Source organism: Pezoporus wallicus, unplaced genomic scaffold (genome assembly GCF_028554395.1).
Source record: "Pezoporus wallicus isolate ANWC-B61680 ecotype Strahan unplaced genomic scaffold, APGP_CSIRO_Pwel_v1 contig_3847, whole genome shotgun sequence".
In the NCBI taxonomy this organism is placed as follows: domain Eukaryota; kingdom Metazoa; phylum Chordata; class Aves; order Psittaciformes; family Psittacidae; genus Pezoporus; species Pezoporus wallicus.
This window is the reverse complement of record NW_026639842.1, coordinates 4,878,895-4,905,973: the sequence shown is the minus strand read 5'-3', so window position 1 is coordinate 4,905,973 and position 27,079 is coordinate 4,878,895. Positions and strand designations below refer to the sequence as shown.

General features: G+C 40.3%; 1 protein-coding gene across 6 annotated transcripts in view; it reads left to right on the top strand.

Moving 5' to 3' along the window:
• Positions 1-27,079, top strand: part of GALNT11 (polypeptide N-acetylgalactosaminyltransferase 11) — a 50,001-nt gene that overhangs the window by 19,358 nt on the left and 3,564 nt on the right. For all 6 annotated transcript variants that reach the window (XM_057416470.1, XM_057416469.1, XM_057416472.1 and 3 more), the window contains exons 3-10: positions 309-432; positions 2,768-2,934; positions 7,191-7,316; positions 8,955-9,204; positions 11,844-11,961; positions 13,356-13,508; positions 15,885-16,103; positions 18,653-18,757. In XM_057416470.1, coding sequence (XP_057272453.1) covers positions 309-432; positions 2,768-2,934; positions 7,191-7,316; positions 8,955-9,204; positions 11,844-11,961; positions 13,356-13,508; positions 15,885-16,103; positions 18,653-18,757 — 1,262 coding nt within the window. The remainder of the gene's footprint in view (positions 1-308; positions 433-2,767; positions 2,935-7,190; positions 7,317-8,954; positions 9,205-11,843; positions 11,962-13,355; positions 13,509-15,884; positions 16,104-18,652; positions 18,758-27,079) is intronic.

The following is a 27,079-nucleotide window of genomic DNA, read 5'->3' as shown; positions in this document are numbered from 1 at the left end:
TGTTAAGAATTAGATGACATTTAAATGAAGGGCATGTGTCTGGTAAGACAATAAACACAAGGGAGCCGCCAGTCTTTGGAGAATGATTTCATTTTATCACGGCTGCAATGAATACTACAGGTAGTACTCATAAGTTGTACGTATTTGTGAGAAGTAACAAAAATAGTTGCATAAAAATACACTTTGCAAAACCAGAGGGATTTTTGATGAATGTGGTGTGGTTTAGGGAAGATTAAAGCATACATTTCAATTCTTGATTGTTTCCAAAGGAAAATTTTGAGCTTGATCTTGATGTGTTTCTTCTGCAGGAATGATTTTTAATGAAGAAGATCAGGAAGTAAGGGACTTGGGCTACCAGAAGCATGCTTTCAATATGCTTATCAGTAATCGACTGGGATACCACAGGGAGGTGCCTGATACAAGAGATGCAAAGTATGTACTATTTTTTTTCTTTCAGAGAACATGGTATAATTTCATATGCTCAAGGACTTGTTACTCATGTTATACCTAATGCAGTTTGTAATGTTTTAGGTGCTACATTTCTGTTAAACTCTTTCAGCCTCCCATGTTGCTGAAGGCAGATTTTCAGCTATTTAAACAGGACTTCTTTAAACAGGATTTTTTAATCCTTTAAACAGAGTTTTTATCCTTTGGTCTTTTCTGCCTTTTTTTGACTGAATGTTGTTTCTGGAGGTCTGATTTTTTTTTTTTTTTTTTTTTTTTTTTTTTTTTTTTTTTTTTGCCAGATAGAAGAGGTACGTGCTAGATAGGTAAAGCCCCAGAGAAACAAGGCTCTGTGAAAGAAGAAAGACTGCTACTCCCTGATAACAGACGTTTTTCCTGATTCTTAATTCACTTTAAGAATGTTTAATGAAGAACTGGACTGGATATACATTTATTCAAACTTTTAACATGAATTTAATTATTGTGAATAGTAGGATTGGCAGACAACTATTCTGAACAAAACAACTGCTGTAAAAAACAAAAAACAAAACCAGAAACTAACATTGAGTTGAAAAATAAATAGACCTGCATCTGGTTTTCTAATGGTTTCTCTGGTGTGGACAAACGTAGTGAATTGAAATTGCTGAAATGTCTCTTCCAAAAGCTGACTTTGTTCCAAGGCAATTCAAATTCTTTTTGTGTACTTTTGGTTTTTCATTTGTAGTTTCTTATTTTTAATTTTATTTTCTCATGCCTGGCATCTTTGTGTGGTATTAATCTGTGATACTGTGTTGTGTTAGAAGTATGGACAAAATTTTGGAGACAAGGATAAATAATGATGTCCTGCTTTGAGTGGGATTCAGCTTGCAGATTAAGATGCTTGATCTTGGACAACTGCATGTTAGTCAGTTGTCTCTGCTTTTATTATAATTAGCAAAGATCCAGGCAACGCAGTTAATGAAGCATGCAATGCTATTCAGCTGACAAAATGCACTTTGTTGGCTTTAGGGTGGGCTAAATCTACACTCGCCTGACAGCAGAGGCTAGACGTAAGCATCTTAATCTTTGTGCTGAATCCCAGCCTTGCTTGTCTGGATAGGTATTTAACACCATTGGAGGTACTCTGGGATAGCCAACCTGTTCCTGAGCAGCTGGCCAGTAAAGCTGTGGGGTTTTTGTAGCCCTCATATCATATTTGTCATTCCTGTACATGTCTGAGCTGTCTGAGGGTACTGGGTAGTGTTTTGGCAGCTGAAACAAGCCCTTGGTGTTTTTTCTTGTCTGTGTCTTGAGGATCTGTGGTTTTTACTTTTACTTCAATCTGTGATATCCTCTGTTTTCTAACAACTAGAAGTGTTGATTATAAGTCTGCATTATGTGGAGGATAACTTACTGTGCTGAGCCCTACTATAGGTGTTATACACCTGAGCTCTTAATATTCAATAAGGGCAAGTGTAGAGTCTTGCATCTGGGGAAGAACAACCCCATGTACCAGTACAGGTTGGGGGCTGACCTGCTGGACAGTAGTGAAGGGGAAAGGGACCTGGGGGCCCTGGTGGATAGGAGGGATGACCATGAGCCAGCAGTGTGCCCTAGTGGCCAAGAAGGCCAATGGCATCCTAGGGTGCATTAGAAAGGGTGTGGTTAGTAGGTCAAGAGAGGTCCTCCTCCCCCTCTACTCTGCCCTGGTGAGGCTGCATCTGGAATATTGTGTCCAGTTCTGGGCCCCACAGTTCAAGAAGGACAGGGAGCTGCTGGAGAGAGTCCAGCGCAGAGCCACAAAGATGATTAAGGGAGTGGAACATCTCTCTTATGAGGAGAGGCTGAGGGAGCTGGGTCTCTATAGTTTGGAGGAGACTGAGGGGTGACCTCATCAATGTTTACAAATACATAAAGGGTGAGTGTCAGGATGATGGAGCTAGGTTTTTTTCAGTGATGTCCAGTGATAGGACAAGGGGTGTAAACTGGAGCATAGGAGGTTCCATGTGAACATCAGGAAAAATTTCTTTACTGTGAGAGTGACAGATCACTGGAACAGGTTGACCAGGGGGGTTGTGGAGTCTCCTACGTTGGAGATATTCAAGGCCCGCCTGGAGAAGTTCCTGTGTGATGTACTCTAGGTTACCCTGCTCTTGCAGGGGGGTTGGACTAGATGATCTTTTGAGGTCCCTTCCAACCCTTAGGATTCTGTGATTCTGTAATTCAAGTTAGTGATTTTTCCTATACATTTAATGTTTGCTTGTTTATGAAGTTTCAATAGAGACCTAGCCCTATGGAAATATCACTAAAAATAAAGTGATAACTACTGTATCTCTGTTTGCAGATGTAGAGAGAAGTCCTACCCTGCTGATCTGCCATCTGCCAGTGTTATCATCTGTTTCTACAATGAAGCGCTTTCTGCCCTGCTTCGCACAGTGCATAGTGTTCTGGACCGCACTCCTGTGCATCTCCTTCATGAAATTATTTTGGTAGATGACAACAGTGAATTGGGTAAGAGAACCTGTTAGTAATATTTTTGCTTGGTGCTTAAATTTCACCTTATTTCTTCTGGGCTTTATTGACTTGTCAAAACAAGTGTAGAAGCTATGATGCAAAACCAATTTGTACTGCGGACCATCTCCAGAAAGTGCCACCTGGTAGAGATGCATGATGTTCTGAGAAGCCCAAGATGACATCCCCATTCACAGCTGAGCCATCTTACTGATGAGCTTTATTTCATACAGAATTCAATGTTCAAACCCAGGTTTTGAAGCTAATAATGAGCAGAGTGTATTTGCAGAGGGGGTGATTCAAAGCCAGGTTGGATGGGACTTTGAGCAACCTGGTATAATGGAAGGTGTCCCTGCCCATGGCAGGAGGTACGAACTAGATGATCTTTAAGGTCCCTTCCAACACAAGCTGTTCTATGATTAAGCAGTTGTTACAGTTTAGTTGTTTAACAGTACTTTGTTTAGGCTGCTTTGCTGCTTAGAAGGTATTACACTGATCTTTCCGTAAGCTTTGTGGGCCAGTACTAACTGTGAATGCATCTGAAAGGAATTAAATGCACGTAGTCCCAGCTGCGGTTTGCAAGTAAGTTGATATGGCACTATGGAAACAGTGCATTGGTTTTTTGTACTTGCTCAGCATTTCGCCGGGTGGGGTGGTTGGGTCGGAGCTCGGGCTTTGCATGGCTCTCGCACAGCCTCTTGTGGCCACCCTAGGAGTAGCTGTCCCTCGCGTTCGGGTGAGCAGATGCTGCTCCCTCATTCTGGGAGGGGCCCTGGCGGGGTAGGCTTTGCAGAATTGCTTTACTGTTATTGAAAGATTGACGCTTCAGCATTTTTCTCTCGGATGATGGACAAGGTAGGACAAGGTAAAGACAGACACGTAATTCAGGCGTTTTGGCCCTTCGAAAACTAAATTCCTTTTGAGGAATGTGTTAGTGTAGCAGTACTTGCCAGCAGGATTATGCAAGTTCCCTGCTTCCTTCTGTACAAGTCCACAACCCTGCATTTTAAAAATTATTTAGATATGTTAAAATGATATTTATTATATATAATTAGCTCTCTTGCTCTCATTGTTTGGTTTCTGGGTTAAGGTGTCACTTCTCTAAGAGACTGATTAGATATGTATAACGTGGAATGAAATTCTCTTGTTATACACCTAGTTTATTTCTCTAAGGTCAGATCAAATATAAAGATACAGGACAGAACACAGATCAAACGCTCTGTCCCTTGCTGATAAGGATATGTAACATTTAAAAGCTTGTTTTGTTGGTTTTGGTTTTGGAAGCAGTATGCATTCTTTGCCACAAAGTCTCTTGTGCTATTTGTTGTTTTAAGGTTTCATAACCTTCTTATTCAGAAGTAAGCTTACTTCACAACTCAGTCTTTTGAATGCATTTGGTTAATGCCTGTGTTTAGCCAGTAATACCATCACTCTAATGGTCTGTTGCTAATTTGAAGGCCAAATTAGCTTCAGAATATTCGAATAGCTACCTTTGCATTTCTGACTGCTAATGAACGTGTTTTGAAGCCGAAGATGGGAGGAGGTACTGTTTATATAGAGAATTACTGCTCTTGATGATAATGATGATGATGACTCTACTGATGTGTACACTGCTGCTTAATTTTAGTGGATGGAATTTTACAGCATAAGAAAGGCAAAGCTGGTTTAGTGACTGAGGAAATGGACAAATACTTTGTGCCATGGCTCTTGTGAGCTTGGGGAAATTATTTAATCTCTATGCCTCTTTGATTTTATTTTCAATTCAATTTTCCTATGTTACATACTTCCTGAAGTGCCAGCTTAGATGAAATTCTATTTCTTTAGCTTTAAATATAGGAGCTCTGCTACATGACAGTGCTGTTGTGCAAAGCTTGGCTCTTTGCACCTAGTTTTGCCTCAAAAAGCCTCTTACACTCAATCATCAACAGTCTTACTAGCTAAGCAGGCATTTCCATAGCTCACCTCAGCCCACTGTTACATTTTTCTCTTCTGCAAGGCAGTGCATCCAGTTTCTCCCTGACAGGGGCTTTACCCATCCTAGGTCTCGCTTGTTTGGAGGAGCCTTTGTTACATAGATATGGACCGAGATATAGCTAAAGTAAGTTTTGGAGACTGATTAAAAAGGAGCAGTTCTCTCCTTGGAGCAAGATTTGTTAGGCAGTCTGTATTGAAGCAGTTTTTTAGATTATGTCAGAAGAAATCAGTCTTGCCAGTTGGCATGAATTGCACAAAGCCCCATCAACAACAAAAACCCCAAGAGGTGTCTGAGACTAAACTGCCTGTTGAGAATGATCCATGATATATTCAGTCCTGGGGCACAGTTTCCAACAGAACGCTAGCTTGTCCAGGTCAAAATAGTACTCTGACAGCATGTTAGCCATTAGGTACTACTGGCTGTTACATTCTGCTGCTCAAGCCCATGTTGTGGGCCTGGTTTAGCTAACAGTATGCATTCCCTTTCTGCTGTTTTCAGAAGTCTGCACACGCAAAACTATTTCTTCTTGTATTTTATGTCTTTTCATGCAGCCTTATCTGCACTAAATGCTGAGCTTGGTAATTGGCCTCTTCTGCTTTGTGCTAGCCCTTTGTTTTGTGCAGTGTACACTGTTCTTCCCTTGCTGTGATATATTGGACGAAGAATGATTCAAACGCTAGTTTTAGGTTTGCAAATCCTTCTGTCCTGCTTATTTGGACATATTATTTGGGTAGCATCCCAGAGATGACATTACTTCAGCAACTTTTAGGAGACTCTCTAAAAAAGGACATCTGTTGTCTCTAGCATATGATATCACATCGAGCACTGGAGGAGAGAATTCCTACGACCCAAATGAATCCTGTCTGCATCTCTCCATAAACTTTTCTTTGTCCTAGAATGTTCTCTAGCATTGTACTTGCTGTTTGGTACCTTCTCATTCTTCATCCATGATTCCACAGAGCAGAGGTTGAGATCTTAAGATTTGGAGTTGCTTCTGGGAAGCTCTTTTTCAGTTTTCCTTCCTGAAAGCTCTTGTAGCTCCTGAAGGTTACAGCTCCAGCTTCCGCATATATTCCTTTCACATCTAATGTTGTTAACAGAAACTTTAATGTTAGAACTGACATTCATCAGAATAATATTTATTCCAGCAAAGCCTCTACTGAATGTCTGTCTGCCTCTCTATACCAAGGTTCTCTGTGAAGTCTCAGCTGGCTTTTTGTTTTTCTTCCTCATTTTATATTCCCCTTTATTTCTCCATAAGCTCATTAACTTATGTTTTTCCATTACTTCAGCCTTCATGTGTCTATCTTCTCTTCAGTGGTTCTGCTTTAATGTTAGAAACCACTGTCCTTGGGTGAAGGAAGTATTGTTACTCTTAAAATTGCTGTGGTGTTAGTTAAGTTACAGTAGTGCCTGTAGACTTCAGTGAACTTTGCTCTCCTTCAAAAGCACGTGCTTGCCAGCAGTGTTTTTGATCCTTTTGGAGCTTAGAAAAGCAGCCACCTGTGAGTGAGTTGTACTTTGTATCTGCTATTGTATCAGCTAAGCAGGTACAGATAATGAAAGGTGTCTTTGTGCTGCTTTAAAGGTGTTACTGTTTATTTTCACGCATAGAACATAGTCATTTAAATTAGTTGCCTGTGTGAAAGGGCTTTCATTACCTCTGCTGTAAATGAATGTCACCATGAGAGGAATTTAGAAATGCTATTTCTTTGTACAATGTCTTTTATTTTAGTAGCAGTAATTTCCTTTAGCATAGAGTCTGGTAGTTCCAGTTACCTTGAGTCATGCTGTACTAAAGGCTTTGCAAACAGAACAAAAGAAAATAACAATCCAGTCTGTATTCAGGAAACCAAGGCCAAGTGTAAAACCCAAGAAAGTGGCAGCACATAGTTAGTTGGGAAAATATAAGGAACTGCATATTGGCAGGAATGGGCCCCATAGAAGGCCCAGCCCAATGGTACGTCACCCTCTTCAGTGCAGGGTATGTACCTGCTTTGTCCATGTTCCCGCAATACAGCAGGAAAAAGTAAAGCAGTTAATAGAAAAATGTGTGAATAAAAACACACACACACAAAAACCCCAAAAGCCACAGGAATTGGAGGGCAGGTGCGGCATGTGGGATGACTGTCCTTCTGGTACTCTTGGTTTTAAGCTGTGCTGTATTGTGGTAGCTTTTTGATGGAAGTTTTTGGCCCTTTGAGTAGAGCACTTTAGGACTTTAAACAAAAGCATTCACAATTTCCATCCTGTTGTTGAACTTCTGTTTTCTTTTTCTCAGCTGACTTGAAGAAAGACTTGGGTGAATATGTTAAAACTCAGCTTCCAAAAACCACAAAATTGGTAAGAAATGAGAAGCGGGAAGGCTTGATTCGAGGAAGGATGGTCGGAGCCTCTCATGCCACAGGTATACTTCCTTGTTTCTCTTTTTCTTGCATACTTTGACCATAGGTTAATTGGGTGACTTCTCTTTATGTAATGCAGCTTTTCCAGATATTGAATGTTTGACCTGTGATTGCTTTAGCCCACTGTAGGGACTCTGTATGGCATGCTACACAATTTAGCTCAGGGAAAGAAAGATTTGGGTCAGTGAAATAATAAAACAAAACCAATATTTGACAAAACTTATAGTAAGGCAATGTAAAATTTTCCCTATTCCTGTCCTGAAGGAATGCTGTGTTGGGAACATCTCCATCTGCAGTAGATAGTGTGTTCGCAGATTATTTTCTGCATGTTTCATGTGAAAACTGTTGCTCTAAAATGGCAATGTGCTTTGTTATTAAGATACACTAATCTGGTTTCTAATTTGCCAGTCTAACGTTTCTCATACAAGCTTTCCTGGTGTTGCAGTGAGTGTTAGTTGGGATAAACAATATTTGGTGCTTTATGTATACTGTATGCCTTTTACTGTAATATGCTTCCAGTTAAATTCTTTGGTGTCTGAGAAAGTATGTGCTACTTTCTCACATAATTTTGAGTGGCAGATAAGTCTCTTAATTGGTGTTTACTCATTAGCATTGTAATGGCATACTCCAGAGAGAAAATTGTGCTTGCATTTTCCAGGCTGTGCTGGATTAATTTGAGTTAGTACAATTTTAAGTTATTTTATTGCTCTTCTAAACTGCTGGTGTGTTTCAGGATTGTTTTCTTTAAAGCTCTTTCCCTTCTCTTCCATGTTATTCTAGTGTTACATGTGTTTTATGTTGAGTCATAGAAGTTCAGATGACTTTTTAGACCAATTGAGCATGAAGGTGGATCAAACTGTCCTCTCTGACGGTGGTGGATAATTCCCATGTAAACTGATGGGAAGTGTTGCTTGGTCTAATACTGGTGAATCTGGCTATGCCCGTTTAGGGCATTCACTATCCTTTTAAACCACAATCATTCTAGAGCTAATGAGATGAGGAGATACTCTGTGTTACTTTATGTTCAGGAATTGAAATGCTGTGGCCTGTGTCATGAATGAATGCAGATTAATTCATCAGAATGACTTGACTTAAAATACACAGGTCTTAGCTGTGACAGTAACTGGATGGGTGCTGAAGTGTGATATGAAGTGAGCCCAAGGCAAATTACATTTAGTGGACAAAACAGCCTTGTCATGGAGATTGTGCCTCCAGCCCAATATATGTAATCCTAGGCTATCTCTGTAGCCTAAGTCAGGCATAGGAGGTGCTCTGCATTAGCACAAATGCACCTCCTGGCTCTTAGAGTGCTGGTCTGATGATGCTTCATTTAAAGTACAGTAGCTCTGCAGAATCTTTGTAGAAAATCTGATAAATATAAAACCCTGTCAAAGAAATACAAATAATGGCCCACTAGAGCATTTCATAGTTAAATGTGAATAGTTAGCGTCTACCTTCTGCCTTTGTGACTGTACCAGTCACTGTAGAGTCCTTGGTTTCTCAAGTGCAGATGGTCTTTCCCCTCTGTTACACTGGCTGCTGAGGATGCTGCCAATACTCTGCTGCTAATATAACTACATATGTGTTTGTGTGTTTCATGTTACCATGGATCTTTGTTTTGTGTGCTTTGGCCTCTGTAGGGAAAGTGCTGGTATTCCTGGACAGTCACTGTGAGGTGAATGAGATGTGGTTGCAACCTCTGCTGGCTCCCATCAGAGAAGATCACAGGACTGTGGTGTGCCCTGTAATTGACATAATCAGCGCTGACACACTTACCTACAGCTCTTCCCCAGTTGTGCGTGGAGGGTTTAACTGGGGCCTGCACTTTAAGTGGGATCTTGTTCCTTTGTCAGAATTGGAAGGACCCGAGGGAGCCACAGCTCCAATCAAGTAAGGTTCCTCCCATGTGGGGGAGGCTCTGTGTAACATACGGAGAACTTGTTAATCGTTACGGAGCGTTATCTGGGTGTGCAGTTTTAGAAGCAGATACTTAACCTGTCAGATATCTGACCTTGTTTATTTTACTTTGAAATAGTTTTGGTTACTATTACGTGTTTCAGTTTAATTTTTCACATTTAATCGCAGATCAGATATATCTGTCTTCTTAAGTCAAGGAAGTACACTTTTAGAGAAAGCTTATACAACAGCAGCTTTTGCTAAGACAAAAGTCTTAAGGAGCTAATGCTATTCTGTATTAAATCTGTCCAATAATTTAACTTTTGAGCTCTGTATTGATGTTTGTTTCCAGTCTGTCTGTTTGGCGTAATGATGGTTTTGGTAACTGTCTTTGTGCTAGTAGTAGCCTACATCCCACTACTACAGGCTCCATAATTTCTGTGGTTAAATGCTAAAGAATTGATAGATTAGGAAAATATATTTTTTGTGGGGGAGAGAACATCAGAGCATATGGTAATTTTCTATGTAAAAATATTCTTTTTCTTCAGATTTCATTTATATTTTTCACCAAACAGCAATTATTTTGTCATAAAGCTTTCTAAATGAACACACATGGATGTGAAAACCATTTAAAAATATGATTTGTCTCTTTGCATGATGTGGCAAATACCTAAAACTGCCTGTTGGAAGCCTGTGCATGTTGTTTTTACCATCTTTTGAGAGTCATTCTGAAACAAAAGGCTTGTAAAAGCTTGACACTAGAACTTGAAAGTTACCTTCCTTCATCTTTTAACCACTGCTGGCTGTCTTGCCTGTACTGAATTGGCAATATCTGGTTCCTGGTGGACACGTAGCTGTTACAAAATGATGTCAATAGACACCTTCTGTTTTTTAGTAACAGATACATACGGTTCAGACTTGAGAATGGAAGCTGTCCCAGTGCAAATCCCTTCACAAAAAGGGCCAGTGCTGGCAGAGCAATGCAAGAAGCTGTTTGTGCTTTTTCTAGTTGCAGGAATCTATCTCGGTATAGAATTCACAGAATAGGTTTGTCAGGTGGAAGAACTTTTTACAAACGGACTCCTTGCAGATAATGTGGTGCTTTTATAAAATTTGCAAAGTGAATCAGAATTGGGCAGTCTCATCTCTTTCATTCTCTTTTTTTGGACTGTAAATGAAGAGCATTTCAGGCTGATGCAAGCAGCTCCAGCACAAGGTTCTGTGTTGTTCTCTGACAGTTCTGCAGTTAGTCTTTCCACGTCTACCCTTTCCACATCTACCCATCAAAAGATTTGGTCTGAGAAGCCAGGAAACTTCTTGAGTTACTTAGCAGTTTGACTGGCTTGTTTGGAAAGTGTCACTGTGGCAGTTTCTGAAGCAAGAAGGGAAAGGACAGGCCAGGAAAATATGAATGGGGAATCGGCATATAAATCCTTATTCTGTTAAGAACTGTTCTCACATCTAATCTGGTCTATTGCTGAAGGTTATAGTTCCTGCTTGTGTTCAACACTGTTGCATTCCTTCAACTCACTTTTAGGAAAAACTCCCAGGAAAAGGCAGAGAATTTTATAGTTAGTCTAATAATTTTGAAAGATTACTTTTCTTTGAGTACAGAACTGACTTTTCCAACTTAGAGGTCTCTGCCTGCTTTGAAAAAGGAGCTAGATTGCTCTTTAATCTTTGAAAATGGCTTTCCATTGAATGGAAATTCTTACATTTTAAAGACCTTCATAATGAAATATTTTGGTGTCAGGGATGAAAAACTTGAGAGCAACCTTTCAACACGTGTTTTAAAGTGACAATCTGTAGAAGAAAATTGTTGAGCACAAGCAAGGATTTTATTAATGAGGATGAGAAAAAAACCTGTTCCCCATCCATTGTATGTTCCAACTAGTATCTTTATGTAGTGTTTTTACTCGTTTTCTCCCCCCCTTCTAGAGCATCTACTTATAACTTAGTGGTACAGTAGCAATTCAACCTAGAGAGTGTACAGTGGCTGTCATATACAGATTTTTAGAGAGTAGAGCACCATTCTAGTAACACAGGCAAGGTGAAAAACTGGGAAATGCAAATATGCAGACTGGAAAGAACTTACTGATAAACTGATGGTTGCATCAGCAGTGAAACAATGCTGCTCCTGGGGTTTAGATTCTATATGAGACAGAGTAATATTTCTTTTAGCATCCTCCTGGTTTGTGTAATTCAGAATTGAACCTTGTTTCTTGCTCTCAGTTTCACCATAGGAAACTTGCTGGACTCCAAACTTGTGCAAGTTGCTACTTTTTTAGGTGGTTTATTTGTTTGTTTTGGTTGGCTTTTTTAGCAGAGACACAGCCACTTTGTTCCTCATTCCCTGTCCTGTATCTTTTCCTCACATTTACTATACAAAGAAGTATGGTTGATAGGTATTGGAATAATGAAAAATCTCAAATACCATTTACAGATCTGCTTTCGAATTTTTTTTTTTTGAGACTAGAAGTGTGATCTGATGATTTCTAGTGTCTGCAAGATTTAAATTGTATTATGTAGGTGTAAATTTAAGCTTTAGGACTAGCAGGTTCAGCTAAATGAGTTCTGTTTTGGTTTTGTTTTTCTCTAAAAGAAAATGAACTTCTTTCAATGTTCCTTTTTAGGTCACCTACTATGGCTGGAGGCCTGTTTGCAATGGATCGTGAGTACTTTAATGAACTTGGGCAGTATGACAGTGGCATGGACATCTGGGGAGGAGAAAATCTGGAAATATCTTTCCGGGTAATCTACCTTTTATGTGCATTGGAGTGTGAAACTTGGTGTCTGGCTGCTTCTCTTCCCTATGTGCAGCTTCTCTTTCCTATGTACTGTTTCTTTTGCGCTGGAATAGCTATTTGCACACAGAAATTGGCACTTCCCTTCCCAGGAAGGATGCCTTTCAGAACACCATGGCTGCTTTAACAATAATCTTCAAGTTAAGCTTTAATGAGAAGATTAAAGAGAATTTTAAGCTCTGTAGTTACATGTTTGTAGGTTTTTCTGTGTTTGGTGGAGCATTTCATAATACCTATAGAGAGTCATGAGAAAAGAGTAATCATGCAAATTTCTGAAAGGAGTTCATAAGCAATGTCTAATGAATTTTATGTCAGTTAAAAAGACATGTGGCTCACAGCAGCGTTGAGAATAAGTAAGCTTATTATCTTTCCTTAGTCATGTATAGGCCTTTTCAGATACTTCAGCCTCCTTTTTGAGAGCCTGGAAATGTAAATTTTTTTTGTAACCAAATTAAAGGCCCTGCAGAGGAGTCAGCTTGGTTGGAAAAATTATGAAAGTCGCAATCAGGAGATTTGAAAATGACACTTCATTGGACTTCCTGTTCTTTATCTCGTCTTTCCTGTCACTCCACTGAAAGAAAAACAACTGTTTGTGCTCATTGCCATGCTTACCTTTTCAGTTTTTATAAAGTGGATTCATCAACAGGTTTGACAACAGTGCCTGAAAACTATATGCTAGCATAACAGTTATGAAAAGGGATTAAAAGGCGAAGATAACATTAAAACAAACAAACCAAACACAACCCCCAAAACTTGAGAGGAATTTGTCAAATTGGGTCATTAGAGAAATCAAGATTAGAGTTTAAATGTAAGGACTGGCATTTCATTAGTTTATGTGACTATTTACTGAATAAAGTCTTTGAAGTTTTGATTATAAAATATAAGTATTAGATCTCCAAGTAGAAGTGCATGGGGTGCAAGGAAATCATTGTTACTGTGTAATGCAGTTTCAATAAAAAGGGCTTTGAGAAATATTTGGAGAGCTTTATAACATCTGGGAGCCCTAGTCTCCCTGGGGGCAGAGCTGTAAAGTTTAGTCTTTATCCAGGAGGAGTTTTAAAAGTGACTTGCTAATGTAAGCTCCTGACACTGGACAGCATGTTAGCCCAACAAAGGGCCAATGATGATAATTTGCTGGAAGCTGAAGTTTAAAAAGAGATTTAAAAAAAATAAGTAGAGTGTAAATGATATCTAGATCTGGGGTGCAGTATTAGAAAGCATGACATGTGGGATCTAATCCCATCATAATGTATAAGCCTGCCTAAGTATGAAGAAGGGGAGGAGGTAGTGACCCTTGTCAGTACGCGTATAATGAGGTATGTTCTGCTTTTGTATGGGCAGATCTGGATGTGTGGTGGTAGACTTCTGATCATCCCCTGCTCCAGGGTTGGACACATTTTCCGGAAAAGGCGTCCCTATGGCTCACCAGGGGGACAGGACACTATGGCTCATAACTCCCTGCGGCTAGCACACGTGTGGATGGATGAATATAAGGTAAGAGACAATTCCAGGCATCCTGGTTTCAGCTGGGATAGAGTTAACTTTCTTCCTAGCAGCTGGTGCAGAGCTATGTTTCAGCTTTAATCTGAGAACAATGCTGATAACACACTCAGGCTTTAGTTGTTGCTCAGTAGTGCTTACCCTGATCAAGGACTTTTCAGTCTCTTGTGCTCTGCCAGTGAGGAGAGGCACAAGAAGCTGGGAGAAAGCTGGGACAGGACACCTGACCCGAGCTAGACAAAAGGGTATTCCATACCATGGCATGTCATGCCCAGTATAGAAAGTGGGGGGAGTGGGTGAGCAGCTGTGTGATGTTTGGTTGCCGGCTGGGGTTAAACCACAACACTAGGTCATGAAATAAGGTTATAAACTGGCTTGTTTTTCAAATGACTGTATCATCATAGTGGGATTTGTTAGCACCTCTAATGGGGTCTTCCTTCTGTAGTCTGATTTCCTAATGTTAATTTTGCTCTGAATTCCTAAGTTCTGTGGGGGTCTTGTTTGGCTTTTGAGTGCTCAAGTCTCTTCCCTGCTACTTCTCCTGTGCCTTTTTAATGAAGACAAGTGAGTTCTTGTAAGCTCTGCATTGCTGTGTGTCCAAATCAGTATTCTGTGGGAGCCATATACTGCTATATGCCTTCAGGTAGTTTCCATGTTGCTGAGACAGGGATTTTGTTGGCTGGCTATATGCTTTCTGTTTTAATTAGAAGTTTGTTTCTTAGACTGGCTTGCCCTCAAAGATCAATCAGGATTGACTTCTGGATTCAAGGGCGAGTGTATTCCTTCTTTGTCTTCAGATGTTGGTACTGATCTTGAATGTAGGTCAGATTTTTGTGAAGCCCTCATCTCTGATACTTGAGGACATATTGCCATGAGAGACCATAGGATTTGCCGTGTGGCTCTCCCTGTGCTCCCTCAATTTCTATACAAGACATATTGTATAAACTTTCTATTCTTTAGAGGTTTATGTTTCAAACCCTGTCATTTATCTTGATGTTCAGTCAGTTTGAGCAGCCTATTAAGGGTCGTTAATTCTTATCTCCATTCTCCATCTCCATAATGTATTGGTAGATCTATCAATTTCTCTTTTATTGTGCCTGGGCTCAGTTGTCTTGTGATTAATGACTGCTTTCTCTGAAGCTTGGAATTGATTCTTTGTAATAATTTCCAGCTAACACTGCTTTGTCCAGCAAGGACTGAAACTGCTGATTCTAGCAGGCTCTTATCACAGATTTATGTCCTGAATGTTTCCAGCTGTTTCTTATCTAATTCTCTGGCAGTTGCCAGATACTGTCATTATGAGAGATCTATGTATGCAAGGCAAGCCTGGAAATACTTCTGTTTTTATAAGCATAATGCAACATTTAGGGCCAATTTAGTTTACTGAAGTGATTGTATGGTGAGTAGTACAAAGATAAGACATGACTTGTTTTGCAGCAGAGCAAAAGTCAGTATTTAATAAATAAAATTGCATAGTAGAAGGGAAGCAGCAACATTTTCATAAGTGTCAAAAGCTAAATGTAAAATGAGTAAGTTCAGGTATACAATGGAGATAAGTAATGCAGAAAAGGTAGGATACTAACGTTTGAACTTTAACCAGGAAAGAGGCAGTGGGAATATCAGAGCTACTTTTTTGAAGCAGGCCAGTTTGATAGTGATGTCCAGTCTATCTCCAAAATTCCTCAGAGTTGCCCAACAGTCCAATGTAATTAATGCTTCTCCTTTCTCTCCTACTAAAATAGCAGTGATGCTTCAAGCACATCCAAATGCTCAAAGGTCTGGATAAGGACAGATGTGTAATTCATCTTGAGATGATGCTCTATGTCATCTGAATATCAGAGATAGCAGTAGGTAATTGAAAACTGTCAGAGCCACATTGTGCTAAGTAAATTCCAGATGTCTACTAGAGATTAATCCAACAAAATGTTACGGCTCAGTGCCTTGAAAACTGATTTCCAAGTAATATCTAGTAAAAGAGTTCATGTGCAAAACATATTTTCTATCAGCTCTGTAAATCTAGCTGGAAGCAAAGACTCTACAAGGGGATTTTCTTCTAGTTTTGGCAGTACTGTTCACTCCACATTGTACATTCATGAATTCCTGTTTGTCCCCATTGTTTCTTTATTAGAGTTGAACATAATACTTAGCTGAAATTTTAATCTGTCCTTGTCTAAACAGGTACAATTCTAAGTATAATCATAAATTAGAACATGAAAAAATTACACTGTGGAAGTCTTTCTGGAGATGATACAGGTGAAACACTAGCAAAACAAAATGAAACTTTGGGTGTTTTATGAACCGGAAAAGTTGGAAATCAATAACCTGAAAATTCTTCTCCCTTTGTCCCCAACCTGTTCCTCTTCAATACAGGAGCAGTATTTTGCTTTGAGGCCTGAGCTAAGGATGAGGAACTATGGAAATATTACTGACCGTATAGAACTGAGGAAAAGATTGAACTGCAAGTCATTTAAGTGGTATTTAGATAACATCTATCCTGAGATGCAAGTATCTGGACCCAATGCCAAAGCTCCGCAGCCAGTATTTATTAATAGAGCACAGAAACGACCGAAGATAATCCAGCGTGGAAGGGTAAGAGAAATTTTCTCAAAAATACAGAATTCTGTTTTTTTTTTTTGTTATTCTGAGATTCTTTCTGACAGACTTGCTCAAATACAAGAAAAAAAGTTTGTTTCCATAGAGCATGGACTTCTAGGTTTGCAATAAGCTGTCTTGAAAAATAACAGGATCTGTGCCTTTATAGAAGGGCAAATGAGTTTCACTCTGATCTGTATCTCAGGTCATCTTTAGACTAGATACTCTTCAGTGAGGTTTCTTACCTCAAAGCTCTGAGTTACGAAGTTTTGATGTCTTCAGAATGTGCTTTCATGGCTGCTGGTTCTGAAGGTGGATGTGGATAGAGAAATTTGGCCTCAGATATTCATGCTCTGTGATTTATGATAAGAGTACAATGTAATTAGTTTCCAAACTCATTGCTTTTACTGGATAATTTTCTGCAAAGGTGAACATTTGCATTTGAGACTGATGCTGGCATTTCTAGTCTTGACTTTTAGATAATGAGTTTTGCTCCTTTTTTCTTCAAAGTGGAAGAGAGAAATTTTTATGTGTATTCATGAGGGAAATCACGATTAAATTCATTAAATTAGCGCTGACACCTATGTTTTTGGGTGTGTATGCAGACAAAGGCAACATACAGTTGCATCTGTTCTCTTCAGAGCCAGATTCATCCGACACATCCTTGTTATGCTTCCTGAAAATAATGGATAACTTCAAACCTAAGACAACTTTTTCAAGGTCATCACTTTCAGAGAGACCTTTGAATACACCATTTAAAGTGTAGGTAGATTATGGCTAGCAGATTCCCTTCTAGCTCAATAATTGGAAGCATTAAATAGTGATGTAGCCCTCTCCACAAGGTAAGACAGGCTGCAGTAGCTGTTGACAGTCCTCAAAGCAGATTTAGGCTGGAGGACCTATTGACATTGTTAGATTTTTTTGATTGAAAGCAGGGATCTGAGAATCCACAATTTGCGTAGTATTTTTGTAATAGGATCCCAGCCAAGCAGTAAAGTTATTTATTAGGGCAAATGAGTAGTTTACCTGAATAAAGCTGATGTAATGGGCTGATTCCCCTGGTTGTTGAATGCTGTTATTCCCCATGGCAGAGTTTTAATAGCTTTCTGCTTTCATTCAGGCAGAAGTTTAACTATGGAATTGCTGACATGGGGGATGCTACTTGAGGGCTCTGAATCCCTTAAAGGGAAATCTTCCTAGCATTAATTTCCCATGGTTTTATGTGGAAAAAAAGCTTTGTGTACCCTTTAAGAAGGGGGGAGAAGACACAGAAAAATGGAGTTCCTTGGCTTGGTTGTCTGGGTTTCAAGAATTATACCCGGCATTGTATAAGAGTCAGCTTTGGCTCTGATGATTGTATAAACTATTTCCAGATGCCTACAAGGAACAGAACGATCAGCCAATGTCACCATTGCATGCCAGACTCTTTAGGATTTGGGATGAATCACTCCAAGTCTCAGCTTATTTTCAAAAACTAATTGGGCCAGAGATAAGTGCTGGTTTGACAGCTGTGAAGAGCTGTAATGATCAAAAACTGTGACAGATTTTAGCAGTGTTATCAAATGCTGATCATTATGGCCAATAAAAACAAGGACAAAAATCATATAAAGCTCATGTAGCTTTATGGTTTGAAAGCCTTCTGTTGAGTGAGGAATGATGAAAACGAGATCTGTCCTAGATGTCTCTGGGGTGTGAGGAAATGTTACTTAGAAGCTTTTGTATAATTTGTTTCAGATGTGTGTATGGAATAGAAGCAACATGGTGCGCTTGAGGAGGTGGCTGATGTGCCTTGGCACAGCTATTTCCAGAAATGGGGTTTAGTGAGGAATATTGTTCAGTATTTGTACTCTCAAATTTATATACCAGCATGTGGTGGAGCAGTTCTTTCTTTTCATTACTGGAAGTGGCTTTTGATTTCTAGAAATCGGGAGAATCAGTTGAAATGCCAAGACAGCTATGTATGTCTTCATAATAAAATGCAGCCAGCTAATGCATCAGCCTGGTCTTGAGTTCAGCACAGCAAATTATTTTTTCCCTTTATATTCAGTTCCATATTGGAATTAATTATTTTTAATGTGGATGCCAGATCTGGGGCTCTGCCACCTCCCACACATGCGCACACCCATTGACTGTCAAATGCACTCCCGTGCACTTTGTATTTAGGTAATTCCTTCTCCTTTCTCAAAGAGATGGTAGTGTTTCATGAAGAGAGGCCTTAGGAGGAGACTTCTATTTAAACTAAACCATAGTAAAATGTAGCTTACACAGTACAGTTGATATTCCTCAGCTAATGAGTATTTGGTACCTGTGACTTTCATGGAGAGTGGAGAGGGGAAAGAAATTTGTCGAGAGCATGACCAGCATGTGCTGAGCACTTGTACCATAGAGAGAGAAATCTTGATGTAATTGTGAGTTGGTTTTGGTTTTTGGTGGGGATTTTTTGTGAGCACACTAACTTCTAGGGCTTCCAAAGCATTACCATATGTTCCTTTTGGTTTGTGACATTATTTGTTTACTGCATCCGTCAAACTGTTTTCCTTTCATAGCTGTATCACCTTCAAACCAACAAATGCCTGGTCGCGCAGGGCCACCCAAGTCAGAAAGGAGGCCTGGTAGTGGTTCGGGAATGTGACTACAACGATCAAAACCAGGTATGAGATTCCTAATTGTACTGAATAGTGATTCACATCTTGAAAATTGCTAATACGTTTTCCTGTTGACAAAATGCCTTAGTACAACATCTTATGAGCAGGCAGGCTAATGCCAGAGTATCATTCAAACAGCAAGGCTGGCCGAGGTGTCTGTGGAGCTTACTGTTCTGTACCCTACTAAGGCTGAGTGTTGGATGTTATAATCTCTTTATAGCATGAATCTCAGTATGTGGCTGAGACTGTCCTTAAGTGGCTTCTGACAGGATCATAATCCACTGATTAACACTTCAGAATCTGTAGAAACTCTTCAGTCAGTTCCTCATACTGGGATTCAAGGCAGCCTTTTCCTGGCTTGCTGTTCTTTGTGTGTTGTACAACTAGTCCTCTGCTGCTGGATTGGCTGTAGTTTGGGGTGAATTAATGATATGTTATCATCATTAAATAGAAGGAAATCTAAGGAATTTAGAAAATTCTTTGGCTTCGGGTGAATTGCTGATCTGGGGATTAATTGGGGATGGATGTGAAAATTCTAATGAGAGTTTTTGTATTACTGTATAAAGCCTTTGGTATTCCATCTCTATTCTTCAGGCAACAGAAGTTCTGGAGTTCGATAAACAGTCTCCAGGGTAGAAAGATCTTCACCTAATGCCATAAAGCTTTTACCTAGCTAAGAACTATATTGAGAACATTATGATTTAGGAGCCTATGGGACCCAGGTTTAAAAGCTATATCATATCTAAAGAGAAAAATAAAGACACAAAATAAATGGAGTATAGGATATAATGCAGCATAGCTTTACCAAAGGTAGGTTGTGCTAGACTAATTAGGTACTTTATGAAATGGGCAGTAGTTTTCAGGGTATGGAAAGTGCAGCAGTAGAAGCAGGATGCTTTATGATAATCCCAAACAAGAAGTTGTGTGCTTTATCAACTCATGGGACTTTCTGCCTCCTATCTGTGGCCTCACCAGTTGAATGTGACAGAAGGAGATGGCATGAGGGGTGTTAGCCGGTGTCTGGGTAAGTGTGATTGGCACTAGACACATGGTCTCCAATTGTCACTTAAGCAGGATGAAGCAATACATCCCTTTGCTTTGCCTCTGGAATACTGAGTAATCATTGTTATGACCAAATTTTAGGTCCTTGTGTAAAAGGTGGATGAATTTAAGTTGGAATGGGAATGAGTTTTCTTATGTGATCTCTTCCATTAGCTGGAAGAAAGACAGCAAGTCTTGTAAATGTACAGACTGTGTAAATGTAATAGTAACTGATTGGCACCAGTGACTCTACATTTGCAGTGCCAAAGGTGCTGTGCTGCCTTCTGAGCCATTCAGTCTGTGAAGAGTGAGAGAGCAAAAATAACTGCCTGTGGATGATGTCCACAGTAAGAACAGATGGATCCTCATAGTTACTGTTTCCCTCCTCCTTCCTGCCATATTTTAATAGTCAACTGCACGTGGCTGGAGGAGAAAGTCTGTTGTTTTTCCTTATCAAAACCTTTTTCTGTTTCTCTTTCCTTCTGGAAACAGAAACTTCAGTTAGCCTTTTGGTATTGGGAAAGACAACTTAGTGCTCGGATTGTTGCTCTTTGGCTTCTTTACGCATGACTCTAGTTTATTAGTGGTAAATTAAGCAATTAGTTCTCATAAAAAAAACCTGGCTGTACTGTCTTCTTTCACAGCAGTTTTGTTCTCCAACCAAGTATGTTATCCAACACTATGGTTTTATGCCACTAGACTTATTTTGTTCTAATGAATCCCAAGAGTGCATTCAGCCAGCTTGCTTTCATATCCTCTTGAACAGTCTTGCTATAGTTACATGGGAACAATGTAGAGAAAGACAACACTTATTTAACAGCTTCAGTTTATAAAAATAACAAGAAACTTTCTGAGTATTGAAGGCTTTTATCTGTTGTTTGTGGTAACACTCAACCCATTGGCATTTTCAGTTGATTTTTGCTCTAGAACCATCTGTTTTATGCCTTTGTCCTAATAAGAAAGCTCGTGTTGGGTCTGGTGAAATGCAAGTACCTAGCTACCCCGTTCTCTTATGGCCACTGGCATCGAGTTAAGTATGTGTTGCTTAATACACAGCACGGAGAGTTACTCTGGAAGATGACAATCTGTACTTTGTGAGCAGTATTTTTGTGACGGTTTAATGTTTTTTACTGAGCCAAAGATGGCATTTCTGTAGAATTTTGCCTTTTCAGGAGTGTGTGGTTGTATTTTGACCTCCTGTAAGCTTTTGGCATCCTGTGGCAGCTTTCTGTGAAAATAATTTGATGTCACTTGAGCCTGATTTCATTTGATGACAGTGAATTTCTCTGAGGTACAGGAGTAAGTTATCACTGCTTATCTCTTTCCAAGCTGCTTTTGCTCTGGAATAGGTAACACCCTCCCTTGGAAAATACATATTGAAGGAGCAAGTTGCGGTCTACCTGGGAAAACTGCGAAGAACTGGGAAGACAAAATGGGGCTCCCTTAAAACTCATTGATTGCAGTTCTTTTGGTTGGAAAATAATCTTCTGCGTAATCTCTGAACTGGAAAATAACCCTTTGTGCAATATAGATGGTTCATGCATGTGAGAGCTGATGCTGAGAGGTGGGTGTGTGAGGAAACCAGGCTCACTGAAGTCATGCGATTGGCCTCCCAAGCAGATCTGTTTTGCCTTTAGTTAATGTTTGCTATGTTTTCTATAGCCTTCATGGCTGCTAAGAGGTTTCAAATTCTCACTTCTCAATTTAAAAGAAGTAACAGCTGTTATATAACTGTGTTGCATCACCGTTATGGGTAACGCTTTCAGTTGAAGTTGACTTAGATGATCATCATTAAGTGAAGTTAAAAATTACCCAAGCACATCAAACTATCCTGTTTTCTAGGACTTGACATGACAGTGACATTCAGTTTGTCTTTTTGCTATAGGAATTAGGGAATTAGCAATTAAGGAAATGGTTCTCACAAAGGTAGTGCATCTAGAAAATACTCATAAAATGTTCATCCTTAAATTAGAATGAAAACCAGGACATTTTCTTGTGAAAAATAATCTGGGGCTAATGCTGGTGACCGAACACATTTAGGAATAGGTGATGAAGGTCTTGTAGTTAGAAATAACACAAGTAGAGGAGGTGAACAGGGTCTTATAGGACGAAGGTGAGTGCAGAGACATCTAACATAACTCAAGAAGGAGAAAAATTGATTGTGAATTTTGCAAGCAGAAGACTAACATGGAATGAGAAGCTTTGTAGTTGGAAGAGTGGTCATGTGAAGAAATTGCCACTATTGCCAAAGGAAACACTCTCCTGAACTTCGTTTGTGTGTCTGACCTCTTTATGGAAACCAAACTGAGACTGTGCACAACTTAGTGCATGTGACAAAAGCTTTGGTGTTGAAGGATGATTGAAAAATACTTAAGCATATTGAAGGATCATCATGAAAGACTGAAGATGTCTGAAAAGTGGAACTAACAAGCTATGGTGTAGCTTCTGCCCAACACCATCATGCTAAGGTTAATCAGGTGGTGATTAGGGGACAAAGGTTCTGAAGCAGGCCTTGGGCTAGATCCTGCCCTAAAGGATGAGGAGGAAATGTAGTTACTGACAGGCTTGGAAGAGAAGCATTAAAAAACACTAAAAAGGAAGATTTTGGAATGAAGCACAGTGGCGAACACAGGGCTAACTAGTGGGAGTGTTTGTGATCTAACAGCTAAAAAAAGATTGGGTTTGTCATGTAGCTAGTGCGTGCCTACCTTCCCCCTGCTCTAAATGTTAAAGCCAAGTTCCTTGTCCAAAACATTTCTTCAAGTCCACTAAATAATGTGGGTTTTTTCAACGGTTTGTTTTCAAATACACTAGGTTGACCCTTAAACTTTACTTTCTGTGTTGTTATAACCTCTCCTTTGTATGTTTACTTCCATTCAATAATTTAACCTTTCTCTTACTTAGCAATATATTGAGTTTTAAAAATGTGGCTTGCCATTCCAGCTGGGGATGGTACTGAAGTGTCTAACAAGGGCATCTGTGCTCTGGGCCTTTAAGAGATAACTGATTTGAACAGGGAATTCCAGAAAAGCTCTGCTAACGTTCTTTCAGCACTTCATAAATGTAAGAATGTGTACTTCACAGACTGTTCAAGAGTCAGTCTGGAAGGATGTGCTCACACGCGCAGTTCTTCTGCGAGATCTTTCTCCTTAAACCTCTAGATCATGGCTGTTAGTTCACTTTTCTGATACAACTCAGTGAGTGTGAGGACACCCAAGTTAAGTCTGCTTGTTGCTTTTCCATGAACTACTGAAGGAACACAATTCTTCGGTCCCTCTAACAATTACGAAACATCATCAACACACTAAACTGACGCAGAAGCATGCATCTGCTTTGCAACAGCCTTCAGGGGGACATTGTGTTTTCAGGGTAGCAATGGCTTAAAATAATGATTACAGACCACCAAACTTTGTGGTTTCTGATGATTTTCACAAGTCACTTGGTGCTTTGATGTCATCATTATCCATAATAACAAGAGCTGAATATAAATAGTTGGGATGATGCAAATTGCTAGGCACATCTCTTCCACAGTGCTGAGGCAGCTTTTTTGTGCTCTTAAGCTGAATTTTTCTCTTTTAGAAACTGCCTGACAGAACAATACAGTTGTGCCAATCCAAGCAACAGATTGTAACTGATGAAAGTACTGGAATGCTTCTCCTGTCGGCATGGTTCACGGCAGGGATTTTCTCTCACACAAAGGGCTGTTTCAGTAGTAGTTATTGTCTTGTATTTGCTGAGAATTTTCAGTGCATTCCTCTAGTGCTAATGTAATTTGCAGACCAAATGGGGGTGTATATCCACACAGCTTTGCCAGTTGGCCAGCCATGCCTTTTGCTACACTCCACTGCACTCTGAAAGCCAAAGGGCAGGCTGATGCTTCCTGCTTTATTTCATGTAATTTGAAATGTTTATTCTCTAGGAACAGTGAGCTTCCCTTTTCTACCTACTACAGAGCCTTTGATTTACTGTTTTTCCCTTGGTTGGGTGATAGGTTTTGTTTTAACACAGTTGTCTGTTTTGACAGTGGACTCAATTCTTTAATGGGTACCTCTGTTTTTTCCAGAGGAAATGGTGATATGTGCCGCCCTTCTGGATGATGAGGCACCATTTGAGCCCTTTCCTCACTTGAATTTCCTCTGAAGTACCTCAGCGAGCTGTTACCTGTTTACATTAAGTAATCTCACTGTAGGAATAATACCATGTTTCACCAGGGGAAAAATAAAAGAACTTCAGTAACACAGCCCCGTATCTCTTTGTGATAAAAAACAATCCCGGGGGATCACTGGGATATATTGGTTTATGGAGGGAGTGAAGAGCATGCCTCCTTTATCAACAGTGGCAACCTGAAACCAGTCAGGAAATCCAAATGTTGATAAAAGGAGAGAGCAAAAATCTCCCCTATCCAGTCTTCAGCAACGTCACACTGCTGTCCTTGCAAGGAGTTGAGCTGTAGTCCTCACTGAAACTCCTCATTAACTGTGTATGAGGAGAAATTGTTCCTACCTGCTTGTTTGTACATAGATGAGATTAATGAAGTCATCAGTCAGTCCTGGTGCAGGCTGGGTGATTTGTTGCTGTCCTATTGGGGTGAAGGATAATCCTGAAGGTACTAGAAGCCCTAGGAAACCTCAGTCTTCAATCTGTAAATAGTTTGAACTGCTTTTTGAAGGAGCCTAAATTCAAAATCCAGTTCTTCCTAAGCTACACCTGCATTAAAAAAATGCTTATGCTAACAGAGTTTGTATCTCCTCCTATTTATTTTTGGCCATGAAACCTTCTCTGGCACATGTTATGCATCTCTTTGAGGTGACTGGAAGGATACCTGCACTGGCTGTGTTCTAGAAATAAGAATGCTTACCCCAGGTCTGTGGGTCCCATTTCTGCTGTGGGAAAGTTGCTGTGGTCTGGGTGACTTAAACACAAGCAGGACCTCTGTGCCCCTGTGACCAATGGTGACGGCAGTGACTGATGGGTGGGAGACTTGGGCAGGCATCTGAGCGCTACCACGTTTGAACTGCTTTGCTTGGGGGAAGACCTCTAAGTGCTCTGGGGACGTGTAGGATCTTGGCAGGGTCAGCCAGCAGCTGAATGGGCCACTGCACTCTGATATTGAAGGGGTCCTTTGGCACCTTTCCACCACTAACAGGGTAAGATTTCCCTCTTATCCTGCTGCCTGTGTTAACAGGCAGGGAGAAGAGAGCTTCTAGAAAGAGACCAATCCTGCAGCATTCATCAAATTAAGTAATTTATTTAACCCCAAACTTCTTCAATTTCATTATGGAGAGAGGTTTTTCCATAACATCTGCTATTTAGGTAATTTGAAAACAGAAACAATTCATTGTATTCTAATTGCATCCCAGTGTTTTTCTTTGGCTCCAGTGAAAACAGTGATTTTCCTTATGTCTGTAGAGCAGATCAGTCATTACCATGCGTCTGTTGGGGACAGCAGTTAAAGGTGCTGATTTTCTGTGTGGTGGGAGCTGGGCATAATTCCATTTTCAGAAGCCAAAATCTGACAGGGATGCTCTCCCAGGTGTTAGGAAGTGGATGCAGAATGAAAATTTCTGCACCTCATCTGTTCCCTGTTTGTTTTAAATACAATTAATATTTAAAATGGCATTTATTGTAGAACACACACAGGAGGATAAAATAAGACGCCCCCCAGAACTGATGTATAAATCCTAGGCAGGCACCTTTTTCATTATGGACTTTTGATGGTGTATTGGCTGCCAGGAGATGTTGCCTTCCTATACCCTGGGTTGTTACAGCCTGCCGCGAGCAGTGATAAGAGCTAAACATCATCCTTCCACTCTTCAGCAGCAAAGCGGTTAATAAATTTTGGAGTATGCAAAAGCTTGCAGTTATATAACAAAACACCCCTGTGGGGTAGCTTTGCTTTCCTTATGCTTCAATCTGTTAATATCTGCAACTTCATATCGATACTCTAATCTGAATTTAGAGCCCTGACGTGTCCAGATTTGGGCCTTTTTCCCCTCTTACATTGTTTTCTACGCTGAACACATCATTCGTTTGACCTTAATTTTGGCTGTCTGGTTGAAGTCTTTCTGCAGAAGTATCACACTGGATTTTTCACCAGTGTTCTGTGTTGCCATTCCTGAGCTTTTGATTAAAGGTCTGGTCCCTGTGTCACTGCAGTCTTTAATTCTTACCAGTTTCATCTGTTGTTTGGGGATTTGGCTCCATCATTCTTCATTTAATAGTAATAATAATAAAACGTCTGGCAAGTCTTGTTATTTCTCCATTCTCTCCTCTTCTTCACTCTTGCCATGCTTTCTTTCTCATGACAGGGTTTAAACAGAAGAAGTATGTTAGAAGGCACAACAATGCCTGAGGTTAGGACAAATTTTAGTGTGATACATGCACTTCATCAGAGGAGGCCTTCACTGAGTTACAGCAGTCACTGTCCTAATGAGCTGTATGCTTTTCAGTTGTGCAGTCCAGCTGAGGCGATGTCCTGAATCACAGCTCCCTCCAGAAGGCTGGGCTCAGTTTCATCAGATAAAATCTAATAAAAATCAGAGCTTGGTTTATTTGCTTCACTTTTCTGCCTGGAATTTGATATTCTACACTCTCAGTGTGAAACTCATGCTGATTTAGTGAGGGTTGACAATCACAGAGTGGGCATGGTTACTGTTGCTCTGAGCTGTGTGAGATCACAACAGGGCTGCAGGAAGATTTCACCAGAACAACTGAGCGTGCCTGTAGGTACAGGTACCTCTGGTACAGTTATGAGGGGCTCAGTTCCCTCTTACTCCCAGGGCAGGTAGCTGGGGGAAGGGAGTTGATGCTGGCAAGTGAGGCAGATGAGCAGGGATGCTGTTGGTGCACACCATCCTAGTGTTGGGTCGGGGAATGGCAGCAGAGTGAGAGCGCTTGCTTGACATCCAGGTGCTGTGTGAATGCAGGCTCCCCCAGGGCATTCAGTTGTTTGGTGTTTAGCCAGCTGGTGTCAGTTCCTTCCCTGCACTGCAGTTACAGTTTTGAATGCTCTATTCTCCGTTTCCCTGCCGCTGTGTAATCCAGAGTATTTTGAGGTGCACACACTGAAGTTCTGCATTTCTTTGCTTTCTGGCACAGGGATCAGAATCTTCTGTTGGTTACAAGACCTCCAGGTCCTCCACCTCACTGGTCTTGGCCCAGGTCTTTGCAGAGCTGAGGGCACTGAGGGAGGAGCAGCAGCTCCTGCAGTCAGACCCCGCTGATTGTCCAGCTTCCCTAAGCCTTCAGCTGTGCCAGATGTGCCTTGCTCCAAAGCAAGGTTTAGGC